The sequence below is a fragment of the Gobius niger genome (assembly GCF_951799975.1).
Source record: "Gobius niger genome assembly, chromosome: 7".
NCBI classification, from domain to species: domain Eukaryota; kingdom Metazoa; phylum Chordata; class Actinopteri; order Gobiiformes; family Gobiidae; genus Gobius; species Gobius niger.
The window spans coordinates 2,285,258-2,311,508 of NC_136858.1; the positions used below are offsets into that span (position 1 = coordinate 2,285,258).

General features: G+C 43.6%; 1 protein-coding gene across 1 annotated transcript in view; it reads left to right on the forward strand.

Annotated features, from left to right (window-relative positions):
• cep290 (centrosomal protein 290) overlaps window positions 1–26,251 on the forward strand; it is an 87,615-nt gene that overhangs the window by 44,711 nt on the left and 16,653 nt on the right. The window contains exons 23-36 of the mRNA XM_079560397.1: window positions 4,932–5,162; window positions 6,663–6,836; window positions 8,630–8,738; window positions 10,336–10,541; window positions 14,412–14,563; window positions 14,638–14,749; window positions 17,110–17,412; window positions 19,522–19,674; window positions 19,784–19,948; window positions 20,020–20,127; window positions 21,296–21,430; window positions 21,684–21,950; window positions 24,112–24,219; window positions 24,324–24,523. Coding sequence (XP_079416523.1) covers window positions 4,932–5,162; window positions 6,663–6,836; window positions 8,630–8,738; window positions 10,336–10,541; window positions 14,412–14,563; window positions 14,638–14,749; window positions 17,110–17,412; window positions 19,522–19,674; window positions 19,784–19,948; window positions 20,020–20,127; window positions 21,296–21,430; window positions 21,684–21,950; window positions 24,112–24,219; window positions 24,324–24,523 — 2,423 coding nt within the window. The remainder of the gene's footprint in view (window positions 1–4,931; window positions 5,163–6,662; window positions 6,837–8,629; window positions 8,739–10,335; window positions 10,542–14,411; window positions 14,564–14,637; window positions 14,750–17,109; window positions 17,413–19,521; window positions 19,675–19,783; window positions 19,949–20,019; window positions 20,128–21,295; window positions 21,431–21,683; window positions 21,951–24,111; window positions 24,220–24,323; window positions 24,524–26,251) is intronic.

Below are 26,251 nucleotides of genomic sequence, written 5' to 3' on the forward strand. Positions count from 1 at the left end.
GAAGAGATCACCAAACAAATCCAGCTTAAAACGAAACTACCCCAAAACTGCCTCGACTTAGAAGCGGAAAGAGACTCTATTCATCAGGAAATCGACGTCAAGCAAAAACATGTCTCTGAACTCAAAGAGAGAGAAGAGTGGCTGTCGGAAGGGCACAGGATTTACGCACAGCAGCTTCAGGACGAGCTAATGGCGGCGATAGCCTGTAGAAGTGCTTTAGATGTTGTGGAAAACACGCTGAAACCTCTCCTGCGCCAACAAGAGGATTTCAGTCAGTATAAAGAGCTGGTAAATGCGATCAAGAACCTTAAGAATGAAAACAAACAAATAGAGGAAAGTATCACGGAGAAGATCGTCAAATCGAGTGAGGGCGTCAATCTGGAGATACGGCTCAAGGAGCTGTGGGAACAAGAAGAGGTCACGAAAAGAGAAAACAAGGAATTGAAGAACTGTTTGAAGTTGAATGAGAAGGTGTGTGATAACTACATAAAGCTTTTACCGAAGCACGAGGAGAAGGTCCGTGCAGATGACGAAGTGAGGAAAAGCAACGCCGCAATGGAGGAAAGAACCGCTCATTTAAAGCGTGAAATAAGAAAGGCCAAAGCGAAAGAAGATAGTTACACAGCGGCTATCAAGGGCAGCGCTGGACTGGAAGCAAGAAACAAACAATTGCTCAAGGAACAGCAAATTCTTGAAAAACAACTTCTGAAGCTTAACATGGTGGATGAGACACGTGAGCAGGAGCAGCAGGAGAAAACCGATGTTTCGAGAGAGGAAAACCGTCGCTTACACGAAGAGATCGGCTCGCTGGAGGAACAGGTCACGAGGAAGGAGGTCCTGGCAGCGAGAATGAAGAGGCTGGCCATGGAGGAGGAGTCACTGAGCTCAACAGACAAATACATGAGGGAGAGGATCGTGTACTTACAGAAACTAAAGCAGCAGCAGATGCCTCTACAAGAAAGAATCAGTGACTACAGGGAGAGAGTTAATGCCCTGCAGCTGGACAAGCAGAGCCTTCAGAAAGAGCACGAGGCGCTAACTGTGGAAATCTGCACCCAGAACGTCCGGGTGGCTGTAGTGAATGCATTGGCAGGAGAGGGCCGAGCTTTGACGACTGTAAATAAGGAAGTTACAGCGAAGATCCAACAGGACAGGATGGAATGGCTCGCAAAGGACAGACAATTCGAGAGGACGAGAGGGGGGTATTATATGTAGCAGCTGCTTTTAAAAGGAACAGGCCACCGTTTCCCACGCTGAGAAATGTCCTCACCTGCGCTTACACGTCGATGCTTAGCCGTCTGGTCTTTGGTCTTTTTGTGAGACGTTGTTAGCATTTAGCCTTTTGCATATTCCTATGGCCCCAAACGCCGGTGAGGTTAGAAGCCACCGAGCTCTTCCACGTTTTCCCTTTTTGAAAACAGTTACGTGAGTAGTTACACGATCCAAGTCTAGTCACGCAAAATTAAACTGTTTGTGTTTAACTTTGTGTGACTAGACTTGGATCGCGTAACTACTCACGTAACCGTATTTAAATAGAGAAAGCGTGAAAGAGCTCGGTCGCTTCCAGCTTCACTGCCGTTTGGGGCCATAGGAATATGCTGGGAGAGGCTACAGGCTAACAACATCTTTGGTCTTTGTGCGTGCGCTCGGTCACGCACAAAGACCAGACAGATGAGCTGATCTAAGCTGTGTCAGCATGGTGCCTTCACTTTCCATCACAGTGTCTCTACAAGGCTCCAGGAGCAATGGTTCTGTAGGTTCTCTGGTGAGAGGGTCCGTCAGGTGTGGAACAATTCAGTCATCTCCTGTGCTCTAGTTAAAGTGTTGAATGTTTCACCTCTCATCCAAAAGGCTTCGTCAGTGACACTGAAGTTTCAGCTCGGCCCGACGATCGGATAAAGATCTGGTCTGTGGGCCGCGCTGTGCTCAGAGTTGCTGACGAAGCCTTTTGGATGAGAGGTGAAACGGTCAACACTTCAGCTAGAGTACAGAAGATGATTGAAGAACCTTCGTCTTTCTCCTGTACGACTGAGAGCCCACACAAAGCGCGGTAGCGCAGCGGTTAGCGCCCTCGCTTCAAAGCTAGAAGGTCCCGGTGTCCCGATTCCCGGGGGTTAAGGGATTAAACTGGAATTGGTTTTCCCAGGGGTTAAGGGGTTAAACTGGAATCGGTTTTCCCGGGGGTTAAGGGGTTAAAGGGGAATCGGTCTTCCCGGGGGTTAAGGGGTTAAACGGGAATCGGTTTTCCCGGGGGTTAAGGGGTTAAACTGGAATCGGTTTTCCCGGGGGTTAAGGGGTTAAACAGGAATTGGTTTTCCCGGGGGTTAAGGGGTTAAAGGGGAATCGGTCTTCCCGGGTTTTAAGGGGTTAAACGGGAATCTGTTTTCCCGGGGGTTAAGGGGTTAAAGGGGGGAATCGGTTTTCCCGGGGGTTAAGGGGTTAAAGGGGAATCGGTTTTCCCGGGGGTTAAGGGGTTAAACGGGAATCGGTTCGACCGGGGGTTAAGTGGTTAAACGGGAATCGGTTTTCCCGGGGGTTAAGGGGTTAAACGGGAATCGGTTCGACCGGGGGTTAAGTGGTTAAACGGGAATCGGTTTTCCCGGGGGCTAATTACCATAATGTAAACATAGATGCGCCGCTTTTACGAAATTAATCCCGAGCTTTCGACAGTTTCACTGAAATAAATAATTACTATAAAGTCACAGCGAGTCATTGAGAGTCATTGGCCTCAAGTCACAAGTCAAGTCAAGTCTTTTTGGAGCTTTGGTCATTTGACTTCTTGGCCCCTCCCAAAATAGAAGCAAAACATGGATTAAGAGCTTCACTAAATGAATACTTCCTGGGCGACTGAGAGCCTCTGCAAACATACGGTCATAATACTTACTAAAGCATTGTTACAGTTTTTGCATTGTGTAGTCATATATTAATAAATAAAGTTGATTTAAGCTCTTCTGTGTGTTATTGCTCTACTATCTTTTAAGTTATTAAAGCTTCATTTTAAGCGGCTCATTTGGAATGAATGAGGTCATTTTAGTTGGAAGTTTATACAAAGTTTGGTCCTTGGTGTGGTTGGTTTCTTCACAAACAAAAAAATCATCATGATCATGATGAATGGTTAGCGCTTGTGCTTCACAGGTAGAAGGTCCGGGTTCGATTCCCACCTGGACGGGGCCTTTTTATGTGGAGTTTGCACGTTCTCCCCGTGTCTGTGTAGGTTTCCTCCAGTTTCCCCTACCACTAAAACATGTACAATAGGCCAGGATGAATGAGAGTGTGCATGGGGGACGACGGATGGAAAATAGCCCACAAAAAAGGTTACAGTCCGGTGTGGTGTGTTCATTAACATGCATTGTCCCTACCAAATAAACCAATGAGTTAAACTTAACTAAACTTAAAGTAGTTTGCTAAAATTGAGGCTTTAAATTACAGTGAAAAAAGCATTAAATTTAAAACACATTCAGCTGCGGGCTTTGCTGTAAATTTCAGTAGGTTTTATTTTACGGCCCGACTGCTACAGATTTTTGGTGTCTGATTCCTATACCAATATGAAGGAGGTCATGGCCGATAACCGTTATTTTAACAAATTTAATTTGATGTTTCTTTGTTTTTTCATCTCTCAAATGGCCTTTAGTTAAAGGGACTATAAGGAGTTTAAAAATGTTAAAATTAAGTATTTTCCTCCCCCTACATGTTCCAGCCATGTCCTAATGTGTAGAATGAGCTCAGACCTGTTCACCACAACTGCCTCTAAAATCCTGCACTGTCACTCAAAAAGGTGTCACTTCGGCCCGAATTGCCGTCATGCACGAGCTTAATATAGAACCTGCAGTTACACGTATGACCTGAGGTGGCAGTAGTGAGTATAAAATGGCAAACTTGCTTCCAGCCCCTTTAAACATTTATTATCACAGTAAAGGTTTCAATCATAGAACTATGTAGAAATACATCTATTAGAGCTGGCGGTCGACCAATGTGGGTTTTTCTTATTGACTCCTTATTGGTTATTGGTTGATGCTGATATGCTCGGCCGATATTTCTTACCGATATTTTTAGAAACCAAAACGTTACAAAAATGTTTCTTTTTTGTAATTTGACAAAAATGTTCCGCAAAAGACAAAAACGCAAAAAAGGTTACGACAACACGAGGAACGAGATGGTGCTTGACCTTTTCGTTAAAGGAATAGGCCACCGTTTTTACATACTAAGATATGTTCTTAGCTCACTTTAGTCGAGTTAATACATCCCCGTCTGGTCTTTGTCCGCGCGCTCTGTCACGCAAACGGAGCACATACGCAGCCTCTCCCACATGTCACATAGCTCCGAAAAAGCTCACGATAGAAGCTACCAAGCTCTTCCACGTGTTCCCTATTTAAATAAAGTTACGTGAAGTGTTTTCATGCGAAGTATATTTACCCAGAAATGTAGCATGTCGATTTTATAAGCAAATAAAAAGGGGGACTATATTGTGAGGCGTAATGATACGAGGAGCACAGCGTCCGCGTAGTAACTCCTAAAGACTTCCCCCGCTCACTTCCGGCAATAACCTTTAGGAGTTACTGCGCGGACGTTTTACTCCTCGTATCATTACGCCTCACAATATAGTTCCCCTTTTTATTTGCTTATAAAATCGACATGCTACATTTCTGTGTAAATATACTTCGCATGAAAACACTTCACGTAACTTTATTTAAATAGGGAACACGTGGAAGAGCTTGGTAGCTTCTATCGTGAGCTTTTTTGGAGCTATAGGACATGTGGGAGAGGCTGCGTATGTGCTCCGTTTGCGTGACAGAGCGCACGGACAAAGACCAGACGGGGATATATTAACACGTCTAAAGTGAGGTAAGAACATATCTTAGTATGTAAAAACGGTGGCCTATTCCTTTAAGGCGGGGGTTAAAATGCCTCCTCACTTGTTCTCGCCGGGTCAGGAGCTGCTGCAGACTCTGGACGGCGGCCCGGAGGCGGCGAGGCGGGCGCTGAGCGAGGCGCAGAGGAAGCTCACGCTGCTGCAGGTGAACGAGAAGAAGCTGACGCGGCGCTACACCACAGCGCTGGAGCAGGAGCAGCATCTGAGGAGGGAGAACGGGCGGCTGCGGGAGGAGAACACCGCCATGCAGACCGCCGTCACGCAGAGGATCGGCTACCTGCAGAGATACAAGGTGAGGCCCACGCCGGGAATGAGATCGGCCTCCTCAGGTTTGTGTGCTTAGATCCCCATTAGCAGTCAGTACCGGTACATTTTTATCCATACCGGTGCTTTAACAACACTTTTCCATACCTTTACTAAAATATTCATCGTCTAGAACCAGAAAACAGAACAATAATGTAATTTATTTATTTGAAACGTCCTTTCCACTTTACATTTTTTCCCATGGTTTCCATTTGTCCAATTTGATCCCCAATGTTTCCACTTTTTCTCCAATTTCTCCAATTGTTACAGGAAACAAAAAAGGGACAAACGAGGAGGTATCTGGGCAAGACTCACAGCCACACATGCTTTCTATTCCTACTACTGTTCTGACTAATTCACTGGAGAATGAGACAGATTATATTCGTCTGCTATGCTCTTCCATGTGGAGGATGTAAATCAGACACTAGGGACCACAGGAGTGAGTCTGGGGGAGTCCAGTTATTATCCTTCCCAAGCCGTAAACACAACCTGAACACTGCCTACAATGGATCAAACAATGTGGACGACCTAAGCCCAGATAAATGTCTCTAAATAAACAAACATACGTCTGCTCTAGGGTAAGACTGGGGCCTCTAGGCTAACACCTTAGCATGCTAACATCTAGCTACTGACAGTCACATAACATTACACAAACTGGAGCTGTAACTTTAACTGCGGCGGTGAACTTTTACAAGCCTACAGTCTCACGTGTTTTTGTTTCCCTTTATGATAAAAGTACTGTGTATTTTGTTTCCCTTTATGATCAAAGTACTGTGTATTTTGTTTCCCTTTATGATAAAAGTACTGTGTATTTTGTCTCTGTCCTGATAACTGGCTGTAGCTGATAGTCATTGTGGCACCTGTAGGTTTAGCTAGTGTTAGCTAACTTTAGCGCACCAGAGAAATGTTCCTATTTTTAGAAATACAAAAAAAGTCAGAGGGTGCTCACCGGGCAGTGCGGGAGCACAACTGGTCCACAAGGCGGTGCTGTTGCATTTAAAGAAGAGATCATAAGGTTTCTTTGAATTTGCTGGAGACCTGTCTGTTTGCTGTAGTGTCAATAGTCCTTTATCAACCTTTAGCCTTGATCTGGAGGATATCGCGGCGGTATTGCTCCAAAAAAGGTCACTGACACTCATGGCAATCTGTGGCGCTGGTCGTGTTTCACCATTTATTTGTCGGGCATAGAAATAGTAACTAAGGGGGCGGGGCTCGGCGAGAGGTCAATTGTTTTTCTTTTGGCATTTTTTTTTTTTTTTTTTTTTTAATTTTCCCCCCAATTTTTAAAAATTGTCCCCAAGGTTTCCACTTCTTTTCAAATTTTATCCCAATGTTTGTACTTTTATCAAAATGTATTCCATGTTTTGCTTTCAATGCTTTTATTTTTCCGATACCACACTGGTATCGTTTAACAGTACCCTACTCTAATTAGCTGTAGCATTGAGTCATAGTCACATCCACACCTTCCATCTACCTGTTTGTGATGCAGGACATGGCGGCCTACAGGATCGCCGCGCTGCAGAAAGCCTTGAATGAAAGTGTTCCCTCGTCGGAGCTGGAAAAGGCAAACAAACAGTTCACGGAGCTCACAGTGAAATACCGAGACCTGCTGCAGAGGGACAGCCGCCTGGTGCAGAGGACCACCAAACTGGAGCAGCTGCAGGTGAAAGAACTCATAATGTGTTGTGAAAAACTGTTTCAAATGGAACAAGCCAATAACAATCTCTGCAACGGAGAATGTAATAGTTATTATGTTGTTTTTTTATGTGCTGTAAAAATGTATTAAGAGTGGGGAGTATTGTATTTATCTTTCAAATGTAGTTGAGTAAAAGTAATAAGGTCTCAACACAAATACTACTCAAGGATAATACAGGGGTCTCATCTACTCATTAGGCTGTGGGTTTGTGCTGAAAAGTCAACTCTGCCTTTATGAGTTTGGCCTTTTGCACGATCCCATCAAGAAAACGTTTGGATATACCTGTTTAGAGCGTAAAGAAGAACCTTATTTAGAGGCTGATTTTGTCATTTTATTTGCCAACTTGCAAGATTTCTGAAAGCACATGATAAACACAGTGGGCCATTTATATTACATTACGTGCACTCGCAGGTTTGTGAGCGGGTCAGAACCAGAGAGAGAGAGTGGTCTGGTCCGGGTGGTGTGAGTGGACACTGTAAAGATGACATCATCTATGAACCGCAGTGTGGTCTCTGCAGGAGCTGCTCAGACTTACAGTTGTGCTCAAAACTTTACATACCCTGGCAGAATTTTTGACCATTTTTCAAAGATTTTTTGTTTATTTATTTGTTTATTTGACAGGGACAGTACAAGAAAACATTGCCAACTCAGTGGCTGATGTTATGTACATAAGACGTCTGGCCAAAGGCTAATTTACAGCCCCCGTCCCTGGTTAGGCTTTTCAAAGGGTTTATCGCAGAACAGAAAGATGAAAAATATGTAAAAAGCATCAAACAATACAACAATAAGAAGAAAGAAGACATATCTGACCACTTCCCTTCCCAAGTCCAGCCAGTCCAGCCACAGCTTCAGCTTTTGTGAGAAGAGTCTCCAATGGCAAAGAGTTCCATAACTGAGTCCCTTTCACTGAGAATGCAGACGGACCCAGATCAGTTTTGCACCTCTTCACTGTGCAGTTCCCGCTGAATATGAATGATAGCACAAAACGGTTTTTTTTTTCACTCATAGTTAGTGGTTGTGTGAATCCATTTGTGGTGAAAAAACGGAGTCTGCTCTTTTTAAATCAGAATGAAAAAACAAAGTACCCTGATCCAAAGGTTACATACCCTCTTCTGAGTACATCAATGACAGCCTGGATTCTTTAGTGGTAGTCGTGGAGACGGTTCTGTTTATAATCTATTAGTAAAACGGCCCATTCCTCTTGATCATAAGCTTTTGATCAGGGTCATATTTGGTACTTTCTTCTTTCATTATGATTTAAAAAGAGCAAACTCACCACAATTAAAAAATAGCAAAATATGTCCGGTTGTTTTTTAATGAGAACGCAGAGTAATTCTGTTGGGATTATTGTGGCTTTCACATTGAAATTCCCTAATCCCGGATGTGTAAAACTCATGACGAAATAGTCTTTTAATCGAAAGGCAGCTGTTTGTGGTTTTCATATTTTTTACTTGGTAAACATAGCATTAAAGACAGCTGTGGCAAACCTGCTGCAAACTTCCTCAAACTCGCTGCCCTTTCTCTCCTCTGAGACCCCAGATCCTCAACAACACGACTAGTACTTGAGTAAACTTACATTACTGACCACCTCTTTCTTAATCTGACACTTTACAATTATTAATAAAAGTCCCATTTATTAACATTTCAAATCAACAGGTACCGGACCAGTTCTGTGTGAAAAGTTCAAACATGTTTCACAGTTGGATGTAAACTCAAATTTATGATCCATGTAAAGCTTAAATCTTCTTTTGTTTACTCAGAGCGAGAATGCGTCTCTCCTGGAGCAGATCTCGGCGGTGACCAAAGAGCTGGAGATCTCCAAAGAGAAACTCAACGCTTTAGAGCAGGCCTGGGACAGCTGCAGCGCAGGTCAGGCGTCTCCACTGCATCGTATTATCCTTTAACCTGTTCTCTGTCAACGCTGGCCAGACGTGGTGCAGAACTCTGCCAGGAGTTGTCAAACTTAGATTTGCTCAATGACTTTTTGGAGACTCAACCTTTGCTTTTGCTTCAAGGGGTAATTGTGTTGCTTAAGATACACGGCAGGTGAAAACAGTGATGAGATTTTTCGCTAGTTTTATTCCCTGAACATCTTAGTATGAAAAAGAAAAAACATACCCTTCACGATATCCAGGAAGTAACTACAATATTCTACTTATTCTAACTACTTATTCATTCACAAATGCTGACATGTTTGGTATCCAAGTGTAGCACGAATGGCAATCGAGATGACGCTGTAATCCAAATATGGTCCTTTCCTTTGTGGGCCGCTAAAGATTTTAACACATTGAGGCAGCGCTGTTTTGGTGATTTAGCTGCAGAGTGCCAACAAGCCAGACAATTTTTCATGATATTTGTAGCACCACAGCGTATTCTATGTTATAGCTATGGACACATGCTATGGCTCGTTTAAAAGACGAGACTCTAGGTGAAAACAGTTTAATTCTACGTGCCTCAGTTCCTGAGAAATCTAAGCTAAACAGAGGCTAGTTTGGATCAAAATCACTGATTTAATTCTAGATTCGGAGATAATTTGTGTTTTATGAAACACTTTCCTTTCTGATTAACTCCTCTCTCCTCTCGGGACAGACACTAACGTTATGTGAAGAGGCAAATGCATAAATATATTTGTTTCATTCAATTTTCAACGACAACATTGTTAACATGTTTTGAAACACCGCGTGTATCGATCTCTTTTTATGGCGTGTGCATTTAAACAGCCTGGTTCTGGATTGAAGACTTTAACAGGATGTTTCTCAGTCGTCCTTGGATCAATTTTGACCATTTAAAAACTCAGAGAAACGTTAATATCTCAACTGTTTCGATCTTTCCATGTTAAGCCGCTCTGCTTTGTCAAACATGCTCCAGAGAGCGAGAGAGAAGTGTCGGAAATGCAGTAATAAATATGAAATGTTCAGATCCTGACTCTTCACAAGTTTTGGATCGTCATTAGTTTCGTAATAAAAAAAATAAATAAACAGTGAGTTGGCGACCGACAGAGTTACCCTGCTCTGACTGAATCAGGATCCTGACGATAGTTTCTCTTTATTCGCTGCTCCTCTCGTCCTCTTTGTGCGTCAGAAACCCGACTGTGTCACTGCAGAAGTGCAAAAAACACGTGTTTTCCGGAGTCTGAATACAGCACATTCTGAATCATGGCCTGAGGCGCATTCTTGATCTCTCCTGAAAAGGGTGCACACCTGCTGGTATGTTATAAAGTTTAAGTCCTAGATTGTTGGTTCTATTTGTGCAACAACACAACACGACAGCATTGCGTTGTTTTTGTATGAAAACAATATATATTGAATATTGAATATATTGAAGGGTTTTTCAAAGGGATGATTTTATATCGAATTCCCAGCCTGATTCATTGAGCTTTGAACCCCAAAAACAAGACAAGATTAGATGTTTGCTTATTCAAAATGACAAGCCCGCGTAGGTTTTTACCGTCCCTGTCTGGTCCCAGGCGACGGCGGCGTCCTGGACAAAGCGGGGAAGGCCCAGCTCAACAGCGAGATGGTTTCTGCCGCCAGACGCATCACGACGCTAGAGATGAAGGAGCTGAACGAGAGGCAGAGGGCGGAGCATGCGCAGAGGATGTACGACCGGCTCAAGGGCTCCCTCTGTCAGCTGGAGGAGAGAAACACAGAGCTGGAGGACAAGTTCAATGAGGTGCTTTTATTTATTTCATTTACACAGCAGAAAAGTTCATTCATGTAACACTTTCAGCATTTCAGATGAAGACATTTCAGATAAGAAGGTGTTTTTGTTTTACATACAGAAGCTCAGCAATTGCATATCAAAGGCTTCAAACCAGATTTAGTGCAATCAATGAAATGGGGGAGTGTCAGAGGACGTTTTCACCATATACTGGAAAAAGTTATAGATAATCTGCCCAGTCCTCCCCGTTTGCCATAATAACCAAGTCCCTAAGGGATTTACAGACTCCTCCTACCCGGCTGTGACAGAGCATGTTCCTAAACAGGGCATGAGGGCGACATCTCGTCTCCTAGTACTACAGTCTGGTACAAGCGTCTTTGCTCACGAGCGTAATGTATCTGTACATTGTCCTGATAAATAATTAAATCAAAATGAAAATCTTCACTGTAGACTCGGCCTCTAACGGCTTGTCAATCAAAGTGTGGCCCACATTAGTATAAGAGATTTCTAAAATGTTCCTTATGAAAACCAGCCTGGTCCGCTTCACTATGTAATTTTGCCAGATTTTTGTGGAGAGTATCAAAACATTTTTGAAAACTTTATGAAATAAACAATCAGAAAAACAATGTTTCCATTTGCTCTGATATGGAAAAAAAAAAAAAGTGCGACAATAATAACATTTATATGGGGAGTAAAAACGTACTTTGAAACCCTTGTCCGAACCAATCACGACCGTCACAGAGAAATGACAGGTTTCGTCACTCGCTGCTCCACTATGTTCTTAGTTCAATTAAAGCAGTACTAAGTAACGTGTTTACCTTAATAAATCCGTTTCGTAGTCCCTGTGGGGGTAATACAAGTGTTTATGGGATGATTGGAGGGTCTTTCATCTCCCCCTGGTGTCTCTGGCCAGAAAACCATTTTTGCAACTTGACTGCCCCCGGTGCGGAGAAAGCCAATACACACTAATGTAATCACGAAGAAGAAGCTAACATGCTAACGGGCAAAGCTAGCTGCGGGCTAACGTCACTTTAAACAGTATTTACAGCCAAGTTTGAGTGACAAAAAATATTTCCATTGTATAATTGGATGCACAGTAACCCTCTCTCCCTTCGCCTTTCCTGTCAGCGTAGTATTTGCTCTCCAAGACAATTAATAAGTTAAAAAACTTGCTACTACACCTGCAGTTGTGCTTATGGCCTCTAGGGGGAAGAGTTACTTAGTACTGCTTTAACATTAACATTTTCCAAAACTAATCATGGATGAAGTAGTCGAGGATTTTGCCTCCTCGTTCTCCGTGTGAGTTTCACTTCATATTTTGTGAATTGGACTACAGCAGTTAGCTAATTACTAATTGGTTTATTACACAGACAGTCTATGCGTGTTAGACCCGCCCCTTCAAACTGCTCCGATTGCTCCGTGACCACCAGACTAACTTGCTTGTGTGGAATGGACAGGGAATAGTACGGCAGAGCCAGGCAGCAATTTTACAAAATGACCAGAGCCTTTGGAAACATTGTTTTTCTCATTGCTTATAAAATCTAAAAAAAAATCTAAATCTAAAGCTCGAACTGGACTTTAACCCAGCGTTATCACAGGAGGAATATCTAGCTGTAGAAAGTTTTTCAAAAAATTAGGCTCCAGGGCAGGCTTTAGAACATGCGTAAAGTGCAGTGCTTTCTCATGGAAAAATGTCTGAAGATTTTGACCATAGTTTTAGTCGACAGGAATTTTACTGTGACTAATATTTATGACAGAATGTTCTCAACAGCTCTCCTGCTACTTCACGATTGATATAAACGGTTGATAATGAGATTCAGAGTAAATCTTCTTTCACAAATGTCTGCTTTTACTGAAAGACAAAACGCATTTATTCCACTAAATCCACAAACGCAGGTGGACAGATTTTCGAAGGCCGACGTTTGGAAAATCGTCTTCACGGGGCCAAAGATGTCGAGTCCCATCAGGTGGTAAAGCACGAGTGTTGAATGTTGCACAACTCGCACCTCTGCCTGTTCCTGTGGGTGAAATCCAGTCGATGAGACGAGAAACAAACAAACGATGAATCTGATTCACACGTCGCCTTCGGCTTTTTTAGAGCTTTTTATTTGTTTAACACCACATTTTTTGGCCGCCCTGAAAACATCGGAGCCAGTTTCTCTATCGCTCTTTATCTGGAAGTTCTTATCCGTGCCTTTGTAGAGTTGACTGACATGCTTTTGTAATGTGGCCAAATATTTCACATGCCTTTCATTGGTTTGGTATCAAAGAGAAAATAGAAAATAGATAAGAATGTAGGAATTGCTCATTTTCCGTTGATTCACTTGGACTGGTGCAGGCTGTACTCCTTCCAGTACTCTTATGGATACTTTAACCTCTCCTTAACCCAAGACATTTTCTCCAGTTCAGCCTTACCCAAATTTAAAAGCTTCTCGACTGGAGCTTACAGACTATAGGCCTCATTTGAAAGACAAGGCAAGTGTTTCGCAGCTGCATGAAGCAACATGAAAGCGGATAAAATCAAGCTAAGACCTACAAAACGAATGCAGCTTCTTTCTCGTTATGATTGTCACGTTTTGTTCCTTTTGGGTTGCGTTCTCTTGCTTTTTTGTTTCACACAAAAGAACCAAAATGTGGCCAATAGTCTAGTCTAGGGGTGACGTTTTTCATTGAGGGACACATATTGAAATGTACACAGATGGGTGGTCAATGCAGTGAAAACTTCAGCTCAATTTGTCTAGCAGAGTTTTAATTAATTTTGTTCCACACCTTTTATTTAGGCTAGGGGCATTAAAACCAGCTAATTCCCCCAATAAATAAGTACCAATAGTTTTTGAGATTGTGTAGAAGCCTCAGGGCCACCAAACATTGGTCTAAGGGCAGCATTTGGCTCCTGGTCCACACTTTGGGCACCTTTGGCCTAGTCTAAAGCCTGCGTTTAGAAACACGAGATCGGGTCCAGAAAGTCCTCATACTGCTGTAGTATCACAAATTATCTTTTTCTGGTAAATTCAGTTTTTTGTTGTTGTTTTTTTTAGTTCAAATAGATCTTTTTATCTATTTTAAAGGGACAAGATGCAAGTTGGACATTTTAATACTCACTACTGCCACCTCAGGTCTTACGTCTAGCTGCAGCTTCTATATTAGAAGTGCCGTCATGCCACGAGCTTAATATAGAAGCTGCAGTTACGTATAAGACCTGAGGTGGCAGTAGTGAGTATAAAATGGCCAACTTGCATCTTGTCCCTTTAAGCTTGTGCATTCGAACCCGAATTAACACCTTTTTGAGTGAGGATTTTAGAGGCAGTTGTGATGAACAGGTCTGAGCTCATTCTACACATTAGGACATGGCTGGAGCATGTAGGGGGAGGAAAATACTTAGTTTTAACATGTTTAAACTCTGTATAGTCCCTTTAAGCGTAAAGTTGCTCCACTTACTTACATCAGGGACAAATGTTCTTATTTCAAGATGTTTTTACTCATTTCTAGATGACTTCTTGCACTTCTCCCTGAAACGGTAATACAGGCAATTTCAAATGGTAAATTAAGAGCGACGTGCCCACAAATATCTAATGTGCTATTTTCCAGGTTGTACTCGTTATTTAACACCAGCCTTGATAAATTAGAAAGAAAACAGAAAGAAGTTGGTTCATTATTTAGTTTTACATTTTAAAAAGGTCAGGGATAAATCGATTAGAACCTGCTCTCAGGCTGACAATAATTCTCCATTGTCACTATTGTTTTTGTTTTCTTTGTAAAATAATTTTCTCACTGAACTTGACTCTTCGCTGACAGATTGTCGCACATGTAGCCCAGCGCTTTTCCCTTTCAGAGCCCGATCCTGAAGGTCATTATCTGGTTTTGTTTGTTGTTTTTTTGCAGCTCACAAAGATGAACGTGGAGCTGCAGAGAGCCGAGCGAGAGCTGAGGGACGAGCTGTCGAGCTGCGTCAGTAAATCCTCGAGCGACGCCGACAGAGCCAGGATCGCACAGCTGGAGGAGACCGAGAACCGGCTCCGAGAGGAAGCCTCCAAGTACGTCTCACACACTTCCTTTGTTAGCTTTCACCAGGCGTGTTGTGGGTTATAAACCGGCGACTTGTCCGTAGGCTGCAGGAGGTGTCGGACGTGGCCGTGCTTCAGGCCTCGGCTCTTCAGGCCAAACAACAGTCCAGAGAGCGAGAGCTGGAGTCTCTGAGGAGGCAGATTCTGGACCTGCAGGTAAAATCAGACTCTTCACACTGGTAATATGAAGGAACACATCACACTTTTACACAAATCTATCAGTATATGTATCAGCATATCGTGTATATATCAGGGTTTCCGCGGGGCATTAAAAGCCGTTAACAGTCATTCAAGGAACTATGTTAAAATCAAGGCCTTAAAGGATCTGTATCATGCTATTATAGCCATTCCAAAGTTAAGTATAGGTATTTATATGATATATTGTACCTCTATCGCTATGGAGCACTCATTTTTGTGATAAATAAAAGTGTTTTCTGGAGGTATTTTTCAAACCCGGAAGACACAACGCTTCGATTCAGTTAACTCCGCCCCCTCTCTCCGCACATACAACTTTACCGTAATATAAATAAACAGCAATAAGTGAAGTTACTTCACGATGCAGTTATAAGGAGTTGACATCTGCAACACAGCTTCATAAATTGCTAACACACATGCTAATATGCTAACCCGCGTTTGGATTGACTCATCGCTCTGGTCCATCGCTGTTTACATTATGGAATTCGCGTTGGTTATAAATAAATAATGAAAAGGCTGGTTTACAAATTAAAATCACGCCGTAAGCATAGAATTAAGACATTACATTACAGACGCCGAGCACTTCCGTTCCGCTGTGACGACACAACTGAACACTCAGTCGTTCACCAGGAGAGGGAGGAGCCTCAGAGAGCAGGATTCAGGAGGATTACTAAGAGCTGCGTGAATGAAGCCACAAACCACTCTGGGGGTGTTTTTGATAAGGAAATAGCATAACAACATGGCTAAAAGCTCTAAAAAAGTCGATTTTGCAGGACCTTTAAAGGTGCATTGTGCAACTTTGCTAAGGTTGGGAAAAAAGTTGATATTTGTGCAGATTTGACCTTCTGAGATACCCCAGGATCAATTGTTTGGAAAGTTAGATTACTATAAGTTGATCAAAGATACTAAAATGATGTTGTCAAACAGCCATTCCCAAAGTCTGAAACGTTGTACCCTCTTATCGATCCCAACACGCCTGTCCCCAGTAATGCTAATTTTATTTCAATGTTATAAATTATTAGAATTATAATATTATATACATCCATTTTCTTGCGGTTTATCCGGGGCCGGGTCGCGGAGGCAGCAGTCTTCCCGATCCAGGCACACCTCCTCCAGCTGTTCTGACCCCGAGGCGACACCAGGCCACAGACACATAGCGTGTCCTGGGTCTTCCACAAGGCCTTGTCCCAATTGGCTTGTTGCACAATGTGGCTACGCTAGTTCCTCTGAGCTGAAGTTGTGGGCGCTAGTACTTCCTGTTCGTATTAATTTCCATTAAGACTAGCTTAGACCTGTTCGAATCATCGTATTTCCTAAAGATTCTGTGGTGGACAGTGAGTTCCTGGTAGATGATCACTTATAGCAGGTTAATGAGTTGCTGTACAGTGTTAATATTTCCGTAGAGGAGACGTCTATGTTTATAATCAGTGAATTTGTCTTGAAGCTAAAGGCTATCATTCATTTCATGCATTATACTATTTAAAATAGTGCCTTCTATTAATTTTTTTTTATAGCATGTTAGCCTTTAGCTTCAAGACAAGCTGTCAATCCTTTGTGATCACAGGCGTCTCCTCTGAACCCGTTACATCAAGATTTGAACACACAGTAAATTATCATCTACCGGGAACTCACTGCCCACCACGTAATCTTTAGAAAATATGATTATTATTCCTGGAAAAGAATACAGACGGGAAGTACTGGCGCTCACAACTTCAGGTCAGAGGAACTAGCATAGCCATACAGTGCAACAAGCCAATTACAATAGGACAAGCCTGGAATACCTCCCGAGGCTCCGGAACAGATGCCCGAGCCACCTCAGCTGCTCCTTTCGACGTGAAGGAGCAGCGACCGCATCACTGCTGACGCCGCACCAATCCGTCTGGTCCATTTTTTTTGTGGACAAGCTTTGGGGGCCCCGGATAGTGGCTCTGAGACCCAGCTGAAGGAATCTCTGGTCTATTCATTTCCAGTTTCCATTTTTTTGCTATAAAGTTGCCCACTTTGTCCAATTCTCTTTCCTCTGTTTGATGAAATGTTTGCAAATCCTAAGACATTAAATATGTGCTGATCTTTTTCTGCGTGTGAGCCATTAAAATATAGTATTTGGACAATAAAAATGAAATAAGAGAGAATAGGAAGGACGAGGCTCTATTTTGCAGTTCTGTTGAAAAACACTGTCAAATAGAAAAATTCCGATCGAAAACATATCCAGCTGCTGTTCTTCGTTAAAGATTGAGATCATTTCATATTGGAAGGTATCACTTTTGTTAATTTGACAGGCTGTTCAGACCCTAATCCCCCCCTGGTCCCTGTGTCCTCAGTCCCAGTCCGACGAGAAGGCCCTGATCGCCAAACTGCACCAGCACGTGTTGTCTCTGCAGCTGAGCGAGGCGTCCGCCCTGAGCCGCCTGCAGGGGGCGCTCTCCACCGTCCAGAAGCTGGAGGTGCTGAGGCTCCGCGCCGAGCAGAGACAGGACGACAGCGAGCGCGCCCTGTTCCTCGCCCGGCAGGAGGCGCGCAGCCGCTGCAGGAGCCTCCGACAGACCGTCCAGTCGCTCCGCAGGCAGTTCGCCGGAGCGCTGCCGCTGGCCCAGCACGAGAAGTTCGCCGTCACGCTGGTGCAGGTGGGAGAGAGGAGAGTCAGACACCTGTACTCAAATATCTGTCGCCTAGAACCAGAAAACAGAACAATTATGTTGATTTATTCCTTAAAAGACGAGCTTAATATAGAAGCTGCAGTTACACATGTGACCTGAGGTGGCAGTAGTGAGTATCAAATGGCTAGCTTGCCTCTTGCCCCTTTAAGATCCAAGTTTTGATGCTGTTGGTCCAGGGACAGAATTAACCTCTGAACCCCCACCTGAACCGAGCACGTTTTCTCCAGTTCAGGATTACCCAAATCTAAAAGCCACTTGAAAAAAAGCGGCAAAATAAGGATGGAAACACAGCAACGAAGTGAAAAAAAAAAAGTGATGAAAAAGTGATGAAAAAGAGACACAAAAAAGCGTCAAAGAAGCAACAAAAATGTGCCGGAAAAGCAACAATGAGTTCAGTTTTACCCAAATCTAAAAGCTTCTTGACTGGAGTTTACAGCCTATAGGCCAGAGTAAACTAAGGCCTACAATACTGATCATAACTTATTTGTCGTGTTTTTGTAATTTTTTTTGGCATTTTTGTCGTTTTTTGTCATGTTTTTTGTTGCGTTTTCACCACATTTACAGGTGAAACTTAGAATATCGTGGAAAAAAGTTCATTTATTTCTGTTTAGACTCATGGCATACAAAGTGACATATGTCAAGCCTTTGTTTGTTTTAATTTTCTTACAGCTTGTAAAAAACCCAAAATGAACATTTCAGAAAATTTGAATATTACTGTTACATGAAATCAATGAAAAAATGATTTTAAACAAAGAAATGTCGGCCCTCTGAAAACTATAATCATGCATAAGTGCTTAGTCCTTTTACTTGCATGACGGCCTTAATGCGGTTGCCTGGCATGGATGCTTTTAGCCTGTGGCACTGCTGAGGTGTTATGAAGACCAGGATGATCTGAAGCCCATGTTCAGGGTCCGTCTGTGTGTGGAAGCTCTCGATGCTCTTACTCCAGCCTTAGTCACTCCTTGTGAAGGTCCTCCACACTTTTGAATGGCCTTTTCCAGACAGTCCTCTCCAGACTGCGCTCATCCCTGTGGCTTGTACCACCTTTTTCCTCCACCTTTTTCTTCCATTTAACTTTCTATGAATGTGTTTTGATGCAGCACTTTGAGAACATCCAACTTCTTTTACCTTCTGAGGCTTTTGTCAGTGATGGTTTTCTGCACAACTGTCAGGTCAGCATCTGAACCCATGATGGTGAATTCAACTGAACCACTGAGACCTTTTAAAGTCTCAGGGAGCCTTTGCAGGTGTTTTGGATGAAGGAGCTGATGAAAGGAGACACTTTGAGCTACAATAATAGTCCCTTTTCACAATCTCTATACTGACACTTTTTTCAAGCTTTTAGATTTGAAACTGAGTGGAGAAAATGTGCTTGTTTCAGGTCTTTGATCTGATAATTTCAGGATTTTTGACATAGAGCCTCATTTCCTAGTTATCCACAGTGTTGCTGATTTCTGTAGATATTTTGTTCTTAAATTCATGCAGTTCTTATATTTGAAGAGTTTCGTGGCGCTAGGCTAATGCAACGCTAGTGCATTTCTATGGTATCAGCTAGCCTGCATTAAAAACAGTGTGACCCGCTCCACAGAGCACCTGAGGCAAATCACTTATAACACCAGACTAACCATATAAATGTCTGTGTCCATAGAATAATTTTTGGAATATAACTGACCTGCATCACATGAATGATCGCATTTTGAGGGACTATTTTCTAGCAGATCACTCCGCCGCTGCGTAGCTTATACAACCACGAAGCTGATGCTGCTCAAATATAAGTTACTTTAAATGCAAAATGGTTAAAATTATTATTATATAATGAGGCCCTATGTCAAAAATCCTGAAATATCCCTTTAAGCTATGTCTCAAAATCATCTTGAGGGTCAGAGCTTCTATGCTAGAGGACCGGATTTGATGTTTGACGTTGCCTACCCCTGGTCTAAATCTTCTTGGAGCCAGAGGATAAACAGTGTGCTTGGGTGTTTATTAGTATTGGAATTATCTGCCATTCAAGTCTCTGTTTCTGTTTCTGTCCCGATCAAATGAACCGAATAACTAAAAAGTGTCCCTGTGGTGCAGATGCAGGATGAGCGAGGGAAGGCGGCGGAGGAGAGACGCCGGGCTGAGGAGGAGCGGAGGAGCGCGGAGAGCCGGGCACAGGAGCTGGAGCTGAGGATGCGAGGCCTGGAGGAGCTCATCTCCACAATCAAGGACGCTAAAGGCGCTCAGAAGGTAAAGCCACGTCTCCTGCACCGTTTAGGTCTTCACTGCTCTACTTGTGTTCTCTCTAAGGTCGTTCTTCAAACCTACACTGATTAAAAGGTTGTTGGTTGCTGCGCAGGTGGTGGAGTGGCACAAGCGCATGGAGGAGGCGCGTCTGCAGGAGCTGAGGAGAGGCCGCGAGCTGCTGGTCCAGAGAGAGGAGACTGTGTTCCTGAAGAGGCTGGTGGAGGAGCAGGAGAGATCCATACGAGCGCTGGAGGAGGACGTCGTGCAGCAGAACTCTGTGTGTGCTCAGTGATGGTCTCCTTTTGATCAAATGAATGGGCTGCTGCTAATCCCTGGTGTGTGCTGCAGCTTCTGGAGGAGAGGCAGCTGACCTGGGATCAGAGGGAGCTGGAGCTGGAGAGACAACTCGACCAGTACGAGAAGCAACAAGACGAGGTCATCAGCAGCGCGCAGAAGGTCAGTGTGGGTCAAAAGGGAATCCTGTGGGGAAGGTCTTGTATTTTACTCAACTAAATAACACATTTGGACACATTTCCCTTCATCTTTCATAGCTTAAGGCCACAGCACAGACTTTCTCCCTTAACATCTTAGTATTAACCTCTTACCCCCCATTTTCTCCAGTTCAGCTTTACCCAAATCTAAAAGCTTCTTGGAGAGCAACAGTGTACTGCTCCATTTGAAAGCTTAGGCCTACAAAACTGATTATAACTGTCTCTTTGTCGCCGGGTTTTCGTCACAGTTTTGAAACGTTTTTGTTGCTTTTTTGGTAATGGTTTTGCCGATTTTTCTGTTGCTTTTCTAGCACGTCGTCGCTATTTTGATGCTTTTTTTTTTTTTTTTAAGCTTTTAGATTTGGATAAAGCCAAACTAGAGAAAATACGCTCGGATCAGGCGGGGGTGAGAGTTTAATGTCAGAGTAAAAAATAAACCAAACTCACTCTAGACGATCCTTATTTTATTACTGTTTTCCAACTCACCCACCGTAGTTTGTCAGGAAGTCAGTACAGGACCACGGCGGACTCTCGTCTTTCCCTCACGTATTCACGTACTACACGTATCCACAGGTATAAAACCATACATTTAAAGGCCCTGCATCAGATTTTTTTTTTATTACAAATAATGAAAGATGAAACCAATCAATTGATATGTTAGTTTCGGAACTCTTTCCTAACTTTCCCAACATGTTTGTAGCATCCCACATCTTCACAGGGACGACTTTATTGGCACATTTCATAACTTGCAGGGAGGGTCACTTTGAAACACTGGAAATTTAACATGCAAGTTTATGAAATGTATACAAATGTGGGAGGCACGGTAGTACAGTGGTTAGCGCTCGTGCTTCACAGCTAGAAGGCCCCAGGTTCGATTCCCAACAGGACGGGGCCTTTCTGCGTGTGTACATGTGCAATAGGTTAATCCACCAGCCAGGTATTTCTGAGCACCAGCCTGGCTCCACATCACGGTGGTGGGTTCCTGAGAGCAGGCCTACGCTGGCAGCTCACCGCTCCTACAGGTCGACATTGAGGATGGGTCAAATGCAGAGAACACATTTCTCTACAGAGATTAATGAAGTATAACTTGTAACTTACTCATTAACTGTATTTTTCTTATGGTTAAATTTCAGATGGAAGACAGCGGTGACTCTCTCCCGGACCCCTCGCTGCCTCTGGCTCATCAGCTGGAGTTTTCTGTGGAGAAGATCAGAGAAAACTTAAAAACCATCAAGGACCTTCAGGCCACCTGCAAGAGTCTGGATGAGGTGCAGTTTCTCTCTTTAGCCACAGCAGGAACACACAACCTTTCTGAAAGCAAAACCTAGAAGGAAATCTCTGCCCCTCTGAGAGAAATCCGAGTTCAATTTCCTTTTTACAAAAATATCTTCAATCATTTTACATTCATGCCATTTGAAAAGCTCCTGTCCCCCATAGACAGATATAATATACTACAAAAATACAAGCAATTATGCATTATACATGTAGTCATTTATCTGTTCTCTCTGTTCTAAACCACAGAAGCTGAAGGAGAAGGAGTCTGCGCTCTGGAGGTCTGAGCAGAACGTCATCTCCAGGGACCGAGTGATCAACGAGCTGCGCCTGCGGCTCCCGGCCTCCGCCAACAGAGAGCGGCTCCTGGCGGATCTGAGCCAGGACCAGAGCAGGGAGCAGGAGCGGTCCGGACTGAAGCTGGCCCAGCAGACCCTCAGGGACCTGCAGGGCCGGCTGGACAAGAAGGAGGAGGTCATCAAGAAGTACCAGAAGCAGCTGGGGCAGGCGCGACAGGTGCAGCCTCAACACGTGTATCATCTCATAGGATAAACAGTAAAAAGTACTGGTTGAAGATCCAGATATTTTATTGACTAATAAAAACTAGTGGGATCCAAGGTTCAGTGAAACAATCTGGATTGCATTTATTCCTTCTCCACTGAAGAGACCTCTTCCAGCAGATCATATTCTCTACTTGTACATGACCCAGAATGCTTTGCGCCTTGGGGAGTAGCTACGAGCTGGAGGCCTTTGAGTGCGAGTGAAGCTACAGCCAAACAATGATGAAAAACAACTTCTGCTGTGCTCGTAATTACTGCAACAATCGAAAACGTAATCCGGAACTACAAAGCTCTTCACACCAGGTTAACGAGAGCTTTTTCCCCGGTTGACTTTTCAAAATCAATAGATGAAAAGGTACAGATTTTCATCTATTCACATTAGCGACCCTCACCCCAAGGTGCAATCCATTATGGTCTTGCACAAGTAGTGAATACAAACTAACATCCAAACAGTGTTGCTTTTGGCAGCGCTCTTAGTTTTAGTCTCAGGCTTCTAAACGAAAATGCTTTTAGTTTTAGTCACATTTTAGTCATTTCTAAATTTGATAGTTTTAGTCAGTTAAAAAAAAGTAATTAAGTATTAGTATTTCAACAAATTAATTTTGATAAGTATTGAAAATAAGGAAATGTGGATGAAGTTTGAAGAGGCTGAACTTAGACGAGTTGATGCGTACCTGTCTGGTCTTTGTGCATGACTGAGGGCACCCACAAAAACCAGACAGGTACGCCTGTTCCTCCATCCATCCATTTTCTTCCACTTGTCCGTCTCCGGGTCGTGGGGGCAGCTGGTGGAGCTGCCCAAATCACATTGCACCAGCCCCTTATGGCTCCTCCTGCAGGTGTTGGGTCCACAGAAGGACGGCCTCATGGTTCTCGGGCCTGTTGGTCTCTCATAAGGTTCTTCTGAACCGCTCCTTGTCTGACCCGTCACCTTGGACCTGTTTGCCCTGCGAGACACTACCAGGGGCACGAAGCCCCTGACAACAGAGCTCCAGGATCATTCGGGCTCAAACTCTCCACCACGTTAAGGTGGTGGTTCCAGAAGGGGCCTGTTCTTTTATATAAAATTTTCCTGAGAAAAGATAGAGTCCCTCTGACATTGCTGTCAGTCAAGTGCAGAGTGGAGTGTGGGCGGGAGAGGGGGGCGCAGCCTGCAGCATGTGAGCAGCCAAAGCAAGAACTACTTTCTCACATTTTCGTCTCGTCAACGTAAACTCTTAAACGTCTCAGGGATGTTTTCGTCCCTAAAGAGCTATTTTTTAGCCCGTGTGTAAATGTAATAGTGTGTAAATGAAATGATATTATCATTATAGTCTTCGTTGTCTGTCTGTAAACTTGCTAAAGCTTAGTGAACGTGGATGAGTTTTTTTTCTGTTTTTAATTTGATCATTTCAAGGATAGCCCTGTTGAGGTGAACAAGCTCTTTTTCAAGGCAGCCTTGAACAGAAAATGAAAAAAAAGAAAAGTCTTTTTAGGCATTTTGACAGTTTTTCATTGTTTTTCATCAACATTTCCAAAATGTTCAAGCCAAAATTCCCATTGAAAGTTTCTTCCACCCCGTCCAACCCAAGCCTCTTCTACAACAACATAATCTAATGTTATTTTTTGTTCTCATAGCCAGACCTTAGTGTTTTGTACCTGACGGTTTCGTCCAGAACTGTGGCCTTCCTCAGAGGGTGTTGCTGTGACGCATCTGGTCAGCTGATTTATACAGTTTTTGACACTGTCTTCCTGCTTGTAGTATCAGCCTGACAGCGCCACCTGCAGTCCGACTTCTTCAGAACTGTGTCCCAGGTGTGGGAAAGTTGGTGCGCCCCTCGACCCTAAGAACACTAAGAACACTAAAGTCTGGCTATAAGTACAAAAAATAGCAAGACCTTATGAATCTAATTGGAATATTTAGTCTACTTTTAAACTGAATAGTAGAAAGAAATCCAATTCACGGTCAGTGCAGACATAACCAGTGTGATAATTCAATGAAATACAAAATTATACTTATTTGAAAATGGGCGGTTTGAGGCTTGTTATCTTCCAGTTACTCACAAACACTGCAGTCACATTTCTGAATGAGACTGAGAGCTGCTCCGTACAGATGAACCTGTCTTGTTCATCCACAGGAGCAGGAGGAGATGATAAAGAGGCATCAGGGCGAGCTCCGGGCTCTTCACGAGAAACTGGACTCACAGACGGACAACTCTCTGGACCAGTTCAAACTCACCGCGATGGTACGATTCACAAACATCCCAGTTTCACAGCAGCTGCCTCAAAGAGCTTCCACGAATACTTACATCCATCAGAAGCTTCGTAACCGTCCATGTCTCGCCCTCAGGAGTTGACGAAGAAGCCGTCGTTGAAGGTGCCGAGCTCCAAACACCTGGAGCGTTTGGCGGAGCTGGAGCAGACCGTGGCGGAGCAGGAGCTCAGTCTGTCCTCGCTCACGGAGAAACTGCGACTCACGTCTGCGGAGCTGGACAGAGCCAAGGCGGAGGCGGACGCTCGGGCGCAGAGGCACGGCGAGGAGAAATCCAGGTAACTTTCACTGCCATGACCAGGCACAAGAGTGAGGGAGAGGAGGAGTGGCTGAGGAGGGTGAGGATTCTGCTGCTGTAGGGGGCGGTTGTAGCTGAAATGACTGCAAGGCTTAGGACAGTGTTTCCTTATCAGGGGTGCTCAAGCTTTTACCGGGGGAACGCGATGTTAGCAAAGCAAATTTTGTATGGGTCTAACCTCTTGACCTCCACCTGAACCGACCACATTTTCTACAGTTTGGCAAAGATGAGACTGTGACAAAAACGGAACAAAAAGCGATGAGAAGGTGACGAAAAAGCAACTAAAGACTAAGGGCGAGTTCACATAGGCTTTAGTTCGGTCGACCTAAAGGGGCTTTCGACCCGAGAGCGCCACTTTTAGGTCAGTGTGAATCCAACTACAGCACTTCACGACGGTCTAAACAGCCGCTCTGAGTGCGGCTGCAACAGGGGGTCCCGGAGCCTGAGCCGCTCTGAGGTTCAGAGCAGGTGTGTGAATGTGTGAACCTCAGGCCGAACTAATCTCCTCTGACGCCTCTTTTTTGCGCAAAGAAAGAATGACGTTTGGATTACTGCTCTGACGAGGCAAAATGGATCAACTTTAAATCATCAAGGTCTCTCTTTCCCTTCCTACTGCAGTGAAACTTTCCTCTTTATGATAAGATAAGATTAGCCTTTATTGATCTCACAATGGAGAAATTTACTTGTTACATTCAGCTTTTAGAAATACTCAGGGTGAGCTAATAGGCAGGAAATGTGAGAAAAATAAACAAAAAACAATTAAATAGTAAAATCGTGATATCTTATATACAATGACTACAATGGACTTAGGAGTTTAAACAATAAATAATTAAGTAAACAGACTATAACAACAAATGTTAAAGTCAGAGCCGATTAAAGTGCATTTCTCCTCTCTTTGTATATCAGCCTCACTGTATTTAACCGTGAGGGAGAGGAGCACCACGCAACACGTGCACACTCCCCCGATCATAAGGGGAGTGTGCACGTGTTACGTGGCGCGTGTCGGCGCATTGACAGGCCGATGCCCGTTGTCATTTGAATAAGTTCTTTGAACAGCTGATCGTTGTTACGTGGCTGATGGTGCGACATCTGGTGTGGACACAGATTGAACTAAGTAAGGGATAATGCACGACGGGTGTCCATTATCAGAAATAACTGGACGACGAGGAGGCGGTGTATGTCTATCTTTCTTCCTGTTAGAGAATTAGCAATGGTGTTGGAGAGGATAGATGAAAAACAGGCAGCAGTCTGGATGTCTTACACAGGAGAATTTTATTTACCATCGGTGCGGGGCCTGGAGACATGAACTCGAGACATTGCGCTAGTCCTGCCATTCAAGTCTGTCTGCTTCCACAGAAAAGGAATAAATATCCTCTCAGAGCGTCAGACTGATACACAAGCAAACATTCAGTGGCTGGGAGTTTGAGCTCCACAGTCAAGGCTATGACAGAGACAGTACGACTGTACAGCCTGACCCAGTCTGATAAAGAGCAATTTAATGTTATCCTCTAACACTTCCGAAATGTGTAACATTGTGCATAACAATTTGCCTTTACAACAGATGTTTTGTGTACCACTCTCTAAATAATGGGGTGTTCAAGGGCAACGACAACAAAGGTTGGGAAACACTGGCTTAGGGGAAAGACAGAGTTTCTTTGAATGGTCTGAGAGGTTGCGTTGCTGAATTTAACTAACGTTATAAGATAAG